The sequence below is a fragment of the Labeo rohita genome, chromosome 11 (assembly GCF_022985175.1).
Source record: "Labeo rohita strain BAU-BD-2019 chromosome 11, IGBB_LRoh.1.0, whole genome shotgun sequence".
Lineage (NCBI taxonomy): Eukaryota > Metazoa > Chordata > Actinopteri > Cypriniformes > Cyprinidae > Labeo > Labeo rohita.
Window position 1 is genome coordinate 8,606,599 of NC_066879.1, and position 11,283 is coordinate 8,617,881.

The following is an 11,283-nucleotide window of genomic DNA, read 5'->3' on the forward strand; positions in this document are numbered from 1 at the left end:
TGACATAAAAAGTGACCTGTGTAAATTTGTCCTACCTGGGATCAAATCTCAAGCGTATCTGCATTCACACACTTTCTTTTGTCATGGGAACAGTAGCAAACTCGCTCAAACTTTCACAGTAGTTTTAATTAAAAATAAATACCTTTCATGAAATTCTCATTTGGCAAATATCATGTAAAAATATGGAAAAGGGTTATATACTGCAAGAAAATTAGGAATAACCCTCGAAAAAGCCCCATTTAAATGGACCTTTTGGCCAATCTGTTGACAAAACGTGAGATTGCGTGCTTAGAAATGGATTAACAGTATGAAAAAGCCAAACGTTAATCACGTAAGCTATTAATAATATACTTACGTTTTTGACAAGCCACTGTAAAGTAGCCTAGTAGTTGCTAGTCTCAGGGTTACTATAGTTAACTAAAAATAAAATTGAATTTAAAATTAAAACAATTTTTAAAAAAATCTTATTTGAAAAAAATATTAAATTAAATAATAATAAAAAAATTATAATAAATTAAATAAAAAAAAATATAAAAAAAATATTTCAGCTAACATGATGTGCTAAAATAACTAAACCTGAAATAAAAAAAAAAAGTACTGAATCTGTCAAAAACAAAATTACTAAAAATTGATAGTTTAGCAATGATGGATTATCCTTTTATTCCACACTAGCTTCCAGTACACCTATTTCCCAGAAAACTGACTTCTCAGGAAATGTATACTATACACTGACCACACTGTTGTATAAATGTATTGCAAGTCCCAGGTCTCACATCGTCCTGGTGTGTCTAAATGAACTGAATCCTTATAAGACATATTTAAATAAAAAAAGAACGAATCTGAGTTTGAATATCAGATGCTGTTCTTTATCAGAGACCAAGATTCTGATGGGCTATAAACAAATAAAAATGCATTTCACAAATTCATTAACGTATAGACATGTTTATAAAGTTCTAATTCAACCAGTAGCTGTATTAATGTTTATACACATTAAACAAAATGTCAAATAACAACATAAAAAGCAGCAGATTTATCAGAATTCAGTCATTTTCTTATGCGTGTCTGCTTTCTTCTGCTCTCTCTGGATGGACTGTTCTTGAGCCTTCAGCTGCTCCAGCAACTTGCGGGAAGCAGTGAGCTTCTCCTCGATTCGACTGACCACTGCTGCATCCCTAAGGACAGAGAGAACACAAAGACAAGAAACAATTGATGTTAACAGTTATCACAATTAATCAACATGGGGTGAGTTTAAAATCATTTCATTATTTTCATTTTGAGTGAATGATTTTTTTCATTTCCCCGGATGCTTTACCATTTTAAAAATGGAAAAAGCTATTTATTGAGAAATATACCAAATGTTTCTTCATTTTTCCGTATTTTATATGATTTTTGATTCCTATAATAAAGAGTTTGAGAGAGATTGGCAGTTTGCAGTTCATTTGTTTTTCTTGTATCCTCAATATAACTTTTCAGACTGAGACTGGTATCATTTTTGGTGCCAAAACAACAAATTTAGAAAAAGAGAAACACATAATGGTGAGTTTTAGAGAATAAGAAATTTAAAAGTTTACTTTTTCAGCAGCTAAATTAGCAGTTTTCGAAACAGCACCACTGCAACAACACCTCACCGCTATTTTTGTACGTATTGCACAAGCAGATTTATGTCAGAGCAATGGTAATAATAAAAAAGTGCTTTTTTTTTTTTGGCTTGCACAAGTATCTTTATAAAAAATGTACAAGGAGGTAATATTTAGCATGAAAGCATGTATGAATACTTTAAAAGTCTGATTTTTCTAATTGGTCTGTTTAGAAAATTCATTTAAATTGACAATATTGAAGGAAAAAAGCCTTCAAAAAGCTGCTGATTCATAAAATTAGTTTGTTTGAACAACTTGTTTAAATAAATGTAAAAATTAGTCATCAAAAACATTTTATTCATCCAATCGATTTGATTGGATAACGAATTTTAGCAGTTGCAATTAAAAAATTATTTATCAAAAAGTTTGATTCATCAATCGATTTGTTTACTCAACAAAAGTAAATGGGTTGAATTAAAAAATGGGTAGTCCAAAAGTCAGATTCATCCAGTCAATTTGTTCAGACTGTTTATTTAAATGGTTTAAATTTAAAAATTACTCATTTGATTCGTCCAATGGCTTTCTTTGGAAAACTCAAGTTAAAAAAAAAAAAAAAAATGGCCAAAAAAAGTTAATTCATCCAATCAGTTTGCTCAAAAAACTTCAATTTTAAATTCAAAAATGATTGGTCAAAAAGATTCAACCAAACAATTTGTCCATACAACTCATTTAAATGGGTCAAATAAAAAAAAATAGTTGTTGAGAATTTTGATTCATCCAATTAATTTGTTCATACAACTTATTTAAATAGTTTAATTTAAAAAATAAAAAAGTTGATTCCAAAAAAAGTTGATTCATCCAATCAGTTTGCTCAAATAACTCATTTAAATAGTTTAAATTAAAAAATGATTTGTCAAAAAGCTTGATTCATCCAATCGATTTGTTCATACAACTCATTCAAATAGATTAATTAAAAAAAAAAAGTTGTCATCAAAAAGTTTGATTCATCTAATCGATTTGTTCATACAACTCATTTAAATGGGCTAAATTAAAAATGATTTTCAAAACGAGCAGTTAAAAAGTCTGATTTGGACTGTCCATTTAAAATAAAAAATGAGTCTGATTCATCCAATCGCTTTATTTGAAAAAATTATTAAATTGGTTCAAATTTTAAAAAAAAAAAGATTAGCCGAAAAAAGTTGATTCGTCCAATCAGTTTGCTCAAACAACTCATTAAAATAGTTTAAATTAAAAAAATGATTGGTCAAAAAGTTTGATTCATCCTATCAATTTGTTCATACAACTCATTTAAATAGTTTAATTAAAAAAATATAGTTTTTTTGATTCATCTAATATATTTGTTCATACAAGTCATTTAAATGGGTTAAATAAAAAAAAAAAAAAAGTCATCAAAAAGTTTGATTCATCCAATCGATTTGTTCATACAACTCATTAAAATAGTTTAAAAAAAAATGAGTCATCAGAAAGATGGATTCATCTAATCGATTTGTTCATACAACAAATTTAAATGGATTGAATTAAAAATGAATTTAAAAACAAGTAGTCAAAAAGTCTGATTTGGACTGTCCATTTAAAATAAAAATGAGCCTGATTCGTCCAATGGCTTTATTTGGAAAACTCATTAAATTGGTTTAAGTTTAAAAAAATAAATAAATAATTGGCCAAAAAGTTGATTCATCCAATCAGTTTGCTCAAACAACTCATTTAAAGTTCTTAAATTCGAAAATGATTTGTCAAAAAGTTTAATTCATCCAGTGGATTTGTTCATACAACAAATTTAAATGGGTTAAATTTAAAAATGAGTAGTCAAAAAGTGATTCATCCAGTCGATTTGTTCATATAACTCATTTAAATAGTTTAAATTAAGAAAATTATGCACCAAAAAGTTTGATTCATTCAATCGATTTGTTCATACAACAAATTTAAATGGGTTAAATTAAAAAATGGTTTCATTTAAACAGTTTAAGTCATCAAAAAGTTTGATTCATCTAGCTTGTTCAGACTCATTTAAATGGTTTAAAATCTGAAAAGAGTTTTCAAACAGCCTGATTTATCCGATTGGTTTGTTCAAAATAAATAATTCAAACTAAATGATTTGTTCAGTTGAAACAAGAAAAATTATTTGTATGTCCACATGACCCCAGACAGTAGTTTAAATACTTTAGTAGCTTCTGAAACACTGGTAAGGGTAATATCAAGAACTAGGGAGTGATGAAAATGAACAAAGTAAAGAAAACTAGCCAGGTGCAAGGAAACTGAAGGAAGTATACCTTCCATTCCGTTTACTGAGAGACTTAGTGAGCTGCTGGATCTCTCTCTCCACTTGAGCTACTTTCTCTGTAGCCTGGAACAGACGAACATTCAGGGAACGTTTGGTGCTCTTTCCGCCCCTGTAGGCCTCTACACCTGTGACTGATGAGCTTGATGCATGAGACGCAGACTGAGCTCTGTCACCAAGCTTAGAGTTCAGGAAATCAAAAACATTGTGGCGTGTTGATGTGGAGGCTTTCCTCTTTTTAGCTTTCGGTTTACGAGAGGCCGGTTTATCCTTAGCGATAGCGGCTGCAGTCTTTCTCTGAGTGAGCTCAGCACATATGTCCAATGAGCGGCCTTTCGGAAGAACCACGGCCTGAACGGGCTCTACTCGACCAGAGAGGGTTTTCCCCAAACCTAGGCACACACAGAAACAACTTTTTACGAACGTATGCACAAGATATAAATTAGTTGTCGAACGATATGGATATTTTGATGGCTGATAGATAGCAAAAGCAAATACATGACTTAAATTAAGTTTATATTTCCTTTACATAATATTTACTAAATTATATAATTTGAAAGTGAATAAATATGAAAAGAAAAAAAAATCTGTAAAATAAAGAGAATTATTTAGATGGCGACTTCTTGATTATTTATTCTATTATAGTCTTCACAAATAAAAAAAAGAAGTAAAAACTATAACCAACATTGTAATTGGTAATTTATGGAAGCTCGTTTCCACCACTAAATAAAAAATATATAACAGGTAACTGCGACTTTTTATCTTGCAATTCTGAGTTATAAAGTCAGAATTGCAATATATAAAGTCAAAATTGTGGTATATAGACTTGCAACTGCAAGAAATAAAGTAAATAAAGACATTTTTCTTGCAAATGTGAGTTTATATCTTACACCTCTGACTTTTTTTCTCACAATTGTGTTTATACCTCCAATTCTGACCGTGTTTATAACTTTATTTTTTTTCCTCGCAACTGCGAATTTATATTTCGTAATTCTGTTTTTTTCTCGCAATTCAGAATTTTTTTATCTCACAACTCAGACTTTTTTTCTTGCAATTGCAAGTTTGTATCTTGCAATTCTGACCTTTTTCCTCAAAATTGAGTTTATATTTTGCAATTCCGACTTTTTTTCTTGCAAATGTGAATTTCTCTCACAATTCAAACTTTTTTCTTGCAAATGCGAGTTTGTATCTCGCAATTTGACTTTTTTCCTTGCAATTGCAAGTTTGTATCTTGCAATTCTAACTTTTTTCCTCAAAATTGAGTTTACATTTTGCAATTCAGACTTTTTTCTCGCAAATGCGAGTTTGTATCTCGCAATTTGACTTTTTTCCTCGAAACTGTGAGTTTATATCTCTCGCAATTCAGATTTTTTATCTCACAGTTCTGACTTTTTTCTTGCAAATATGAGTTTATCTAGCAATTTAGATTTTTTTCTCGCAATTGCGAATTTATATCTCGCAATTCAGATTTTTTTCTCACAATTCTGACTTTTTCTCGCAAATGTGAGTTTGTATCTCGCAATTTGACTTTTTTGCTCGCAATCGCAAGTTTGTATCTTGCAGTTCTGACTTTTCTTCTTAAAAACAAGTTTGTATCTCAAAATTCTAACTTTTTCTCGCAAATGTGAGTTTGTATCTCGCAATTCTGATATTATTTCGCAATTTTTACTTTTTTCTTGCAATTGCAAGTCTATAGCTAGCACTTCTGATTTTTTATTTTGCAATTCTGTTTTTTTTTTTCATAAATGTGAGTTTCTTACAATTCTGATTTTATCTCACAATTCTGATATTTTTTCTCGCAAATCTGACTTTTTCAATTGTGAGTTTATATCCCGCAATTCTGAATTATGTCTCACAATTCTTACTTTTTCTCACACACGTGAGTTTATATTGTGACTTTTTTTCTCGCAAATGTGAGTTTATTCAGATTTTTTTTATCTTGCAATAGCGCGTTTATATCTCACAGTTCAGATTTTTTTATCTCACAAATCCGAGCTTGTATCTTACAATTGTGACTTTTTTCTCACAAATGTGAGTTTATATCACAAATCTGACTTAACTCACAATTAAGATTGCAGAAAAAAACAATTTAAACTGGCAGAATTCTAAGTTTACATCATGTAATTCTGACTTTATATTTCACAACAATGAGTTCATATCTCACAATTCCAAGAAAACAAGTCAGAATTGCAAGATGGAAACTCGCAATTACAAGAAAAAAAGTCAGAACTGTGAGATAAAAAATTTATCTTTTTTGAAATTACCTTTTTTTTTTTAAAAAAAAAAGTTTTATTCAGTTTCAGAAATGGCTTCTATAGTAATCTGTTAAGTTTGTGCATGCTGGAATCATACTTTTTCAAATAAAGACAAGGTAGTTTTAATTTTGCATCTAGCATACAGTAAATATGACATACATAGTGCAGCATAGTTTGAAATTATTTAAAGTCTGTCGCATGTTCAGTGACAGCCCAGCTCTCCTGTCAGCGTTCAATTCACACAGACTGACTGTTAAACACAAAGCACACTCGTTTTTATGCAGTCCACAAATGCACACTTCAGAAAATTTCACATCTGAAGCTGACAAAGTTTTAAAGATGAGTGAAATTTAACATTTAATAGATATCCAAAGACTCGTTTAAATGAAAAGTTCATTTGTTGAATGTTAACATTATACAAAAGTACTACAAAAGCATTATAGTATTATAGCGTTTACCTTACTGTCACTAATAATAGAAAAGCAAATGCTATAATACTTTTTAAAATACTGCTCTGAGGGTTTTTAGACAGATGTCTGATATGTTCACCTACCTTTACCAAGCTCATAACCCATTTTGAGCAAGAGCTTGGAGCCAATGCCACGCGTGTGAGCCTCCCAACCGCAAAACTCTGCACTGTTTACCTGGGCCATATCCTCTTCTCTTGATGTGAATACTGTAATGAGATACAAAGTCAGCTTGATTTAAACAATACCCTGTAAATGTCTTGAAGAGATCTAAATATATCCATCTGCATTTGTGTATTGCCAGTGAATTCCAGCAACCTGCACAACTGCTCTACATTGCAGGCAGACATGCTAACATGCGGTCAATTTATTCAATCTATGAACTGAGCAGAAATTGCATTTTATTTTGCAAATAATTGATTATAGAGTAAAAAAAAGAATATAAGAGACTGACACAGTATGTAGTATACTGTACTGTAGTTCCTCAGACATTCCAGTACACAATATTCAAGAGGATGTTGATTATGCTTTAGTACCTTTAACATAGGCCTCATCATACTGGTCAGTATCATCTTCAGAGTCAGATGAGGAAGAGGAGGAACCGTCATCCTGACGAAGAGGAGGAATGATCCCATCAGCCTCTAGCACAGCCTCCTTCAACAGCAGCGAATCAAACTTCACTGTGTACAACCCACCTTCAATCTCTGGGAAAAGAGAAGCAGGATGTCTCATGCACACCTGTAATGTCTTGCTCGGTTTTACCTCATCGCGTGTACATACTATTGTGTTTTTGTACAGTTGTTGAAACTGCTGCTATTTTCCATTAAATTTCCCCTTGGGGATCAATAAGGAATCTCTCTGTGTCTTGTAAATTGTGGGGAAAGTAATACACAAATGATATCATGTAGCAATTTCTGTTCTTCATTTCTGTTAATGGCGGTGAAAGAACTCTGAAATTGTACCTGATATTCTGGCCGGGTACCAGATGCCATCTTCATGCTTGGCCAAACATGCAGAGCCAGACTCCATAGTACTAATGTCAGCCTCCAGGAAGTCCCTGAGCTCTGATACAAACACCACCTCACCATGAGAGTACCTGAAAACACACACACTTCAGTCAACAAAACACCTGCAAGCAACTTAATTTTTAAATAAAATATAATATTATATATCTATATATATATATATATATATATATATATATACACACATATACATACACATATATGTACACACATATATATATACACATATAAAATATTTTTAACTTGAAAATATAAAACAACACAAATTTTGGGGGGGTAATTATTAAATGTATTTATATATATATTTTTATATCTTTGAAACCATAATTGAAAGGTAATCATTATATATATATATATATTTAACGATTACCTAAATGATAAATTATATTTTCATAAAAAACTTTTACAATTATTAATTAAATTATATATAATAAATTATTTAGAAAAATATAAAGATAAAATATTTATAAAAATTACTTTTTACATTGACAAAGTAATATTGCAAAATGTTTTTACAATATAAAATAATGTTTTTTATTTTAACATACTTTAAAAAAGAATTTATTCCTGTGATGAAAAGCTGAATTTTTATCAGCTGTTACTCCAGTCTTAAGTGTCACATGATCCTTCAGAAATCATTCTAATATGCAGATTTATTATTAGAATGATCAGTGTTGGATAATATCAACAGTTGTGCTGCCAAATATTTTTTGGAACCTGTGATTTTTTTTTTCAGGATTCTTTCATGAATAACAAGTTTAAAAAGTACAGTGTTTATTCAAAATATAAATATTTTATAACAATGTAAATTATTTATTATGAACTTTCAATAAACTTTTAATTATTAACTTAATACATCCTTGGTGAATAAAAAAAAAAAAAAAGAAACAATAAAAATGTACTGACCCCAAACTTGTGAACGGTAGTGTGTGTGTGTATATATATATATATATATATATATATATATATATACACACATAAATATATAATAATAATTATATATATGAAATGTATATATTTTGTTGAAAATGGTACAACAGCTTTTCAAATCTTTTTTTGTTTGTTTTGTTTTCTTTTTATGACAATTATAATATCTGGCAGTCAAAAAGTCCACAATTTGTATCATACTTACATAAAATTCAAATGTGAGGAAAAAAAAAAAAAAAAAAAAAACCCTGAATAAATAAAAGACAGCACCTGCAGTTGTCCATGAAGCGGCACTTGCCCTCAAGGTAGAAGCCACAGGGTTTCATGGATTTATTTGTGGGATAAAGGTAAAGCACCCGGACACGAGCCTCTTCTCCTTCTGGCTCTTCAGGGCAGACCACCATGGCGTTATGGTACTCTAGGGTTCCCCATGAGGTACGGTAAGGAGCACGTACCTTAGTTCCACTTATATCCACCTCTTCCTCCTCATCTTCCTCCTCTTCCTCATCAGGTTCAATGTTTTGTTTTACCTCAGTGGAGTGCTCTGACAGTTCAGCATAGAAGGCTGCAAACTCATTGTTTAAAACTGTTTCTTGAGTAACCGATGTGGCATTCTGGTTTGTCGAGGGCTCCTCCAGAGAAGCCAGCAACTGGCTTTTTTTGACAGACACCAGGCTGGACTCTGTGAGCTCAATGAGCTGCTGCAGGTCCTCCTTTAGCTTTAGCAGGTCAGCCTGCTCCGCCGAGCCCAAACCAGCAGATAACGCCACCTCCACCTGCTGAAGCTGAGCGCTGTAGGTCTTGATGGCTTCTTCAAGACTGCTTTCATCCATAGTGAGGATCACTTACATGACAGGAGCTCACTGAGATAAAACTAAGAATAAAGCAGGTAAAGACCAGTCTCGTTACATTATGCAAAACAGTACACTCTTCACATATTTCAGAAAACATGATTTCATATTTTTGTTTGAAACATATGAGGAGACTATGCAATGATGCCGGTTAGCCTTGAAGCTAACTTTACAGACAGCCCAAAACTTAGCACACTCTAGCTAGTTTCCTGCTTTGTCTTAACACAGATACATAATTTTACGTTTGTACCCGGCTAAAATGACGTCAAAATCACGGACTTACATTTTAAATCTGCCGTTGGTCGTCTTCGTAGCATTGTTTTGTTTCTGTATGGACAGACACTGTGAGAATTTCTTTCGCTGCAGCTCATTGGGAGTCGGTCAACTTTGACCTCACTGTCGTCATCGATCAGCACTTCCTGTATCCGAGTTTAGTGAATGTTTAGTGAAAACCTGTTATTTTTCTCATTGTAAACGTAAAGTGTATTTATTTTATTGGCAAAATATTATATTTATAAATTTAAATTGTCTTCCTGTATTATTCTGATATTTACACTGTCAGTTAATGTTATATTGAATTGTTATCAAATGGTCCCCACCAAATGGGACCCCATTAAAATGTTAATATAACCTAAAATTTGTCTGAAAAAAAACTGGATGTGATGGGTAATATTATCAAATGGTCCCAATAGATCATATACAAAATTTCAGATCTCTACTGTGCATACTTTTTTCTACTGTGCATACTTTTTTTTTTTTTTTTTTTTTTTTTACAAAAAATCTGTAAAAAAAAAAAAAAAAGTTTTTCACCCCGTTTTGGCATCACTGTCTGAGTGACCATGTTCAGACTGAAATATCTCCAGAACTATTTGTGCCAGGTCCATGAAATTTTCTGGGCTAAGAGTCCTAGTCCAGAACTGCATGAATTACAACTCACAGCATTGTTACTGAATTTACACCTGAATGCTGGCCCTCTACTTTTCTTTGAAACTATTACTTTAAGGGTTTTCAGATGTCCATAGAAACCTCAATTTTCAATGTATAAGCATCAAACTTGGTAAATGGTCTGATATGTACCATGTCTTTCACATCCTTTGACATCAGACAATAGAGTCTTATGGATGTTGAGATATTAAGGTCCAAAAATGGAAAAAAACTAATTTACACCAATGTTCAGAGCAATATTTCCCATGAATGACACCAGGTGTGAACATGAAACTTTTTTTTTTTTGAAAGAGCATGTTCTTATTGATAAAATATAAAAAAAAATGGGATGGGGTTTTGCCTCATTTTTCTGTAATAATTTTTAAAAAAATCATTGTTGTGTGACATTCACAACTACTGTAGTACCAGCTATTTTGAACTCATATGCCTAAATTAATGCTATAATGCAGCATTCCATTGTGCTCAGGACTCGGGGAAATCCGACCTCCACCTCGGGAAAGTGCAATGGAACGGCCACTTAAGTTGGGGTTCCGAAACACACACTCGGGCCAGTTCAGTGCAGACCGAGTCGGTTGGAATTATCCATAGGCATCCATATTTTTGCCAACTGTTACAATGGAACGCATTTACGACGGACATCGGGAGAACTAACTTGGATTCACCGACTACCGACATTCAATGGAATGCAACATAAGTACCTAATCTTGATGTTCCACCCAATCCAGTGAATAATACATCCATTTTCATTGAGAAAGCAGGGCAATATTGATTAGAAATAATAATATTCAGGTGGTATGAGATCTAGCATCAATCAATCAATCAGTCAATCAGTCAACAATGATCAATTTTGAGGTCAGTCGAGTATCAGGAACACCAGGATTCCATGTCAACTTTGAGGTTGACCCAGTTGAACAAGGCCTTCACATCACAGATATGG

At 32.0% G+C, this 11,283-nt stretch overlaps 1 protein-coding gene across 1 annotated transcript; it reads right to left on the minus strand.

Moving 5' to 3' along the window:
* Window positions 1-850: 850 nt before the first annotated feature.
* zgpat (zinc finger, CCCH-type with G patch domain) lies at window positions 851-9,803 on the minus strand. The gene is made up of 7 exons (XM_051123523.1): window positions 9,685-9,803; window positions 8,821-9,424; window positions 7,561-7,694; window positions 7,135-7,302; window positions 6,685-6,807; window positions 3,869-4,268; window positions 851-1,172 (listed from the first exon to the last, which is right to left on the minus strand). Exons 2-7 carry the CDS (start codon window positions 9,381-9,383, stop codon window positions 1,034-1,036), a joined length of 1,527 nt encoding a protein of 508 aa, XP_050979480.1. The 5' UTR covers window positions 9,384-9,424; window positions 9,685-9,803; the 3' UTR covers window positions 851-1,033.
* Between the last annotated feature and the right edge of the window lie 1,480 nt (window positions 9,804-11,283).

What these genes read in the sequence shown, in the direction of transcription:
- zgpat (XM_051123523.1), bottom strand. Translation starts at nt 9,383, where the DNA reads ATGGATGAAAGCAGTCTTGAAGAAGCCATCAAGACCTACAGCGCTCAG. An exon ending in TGATGAGGCCTATGTTAAAG is followed by an intron (nt 6,808 to 7,134) that starts GTACTAAAGCAT and finishes ATCTCATTACAG; the next exon opens with TATTCACATCAAGAGAAGAG. An exon ending in CTCAGTAAACGGAATGGAAG is followed by an intron (nt 1,173 to 3,868) that starts GTATACTTCCTT and finishes CTCTGTCCTTAG; the next exon opens with GGATGCAGCAGTGGTCAGTC.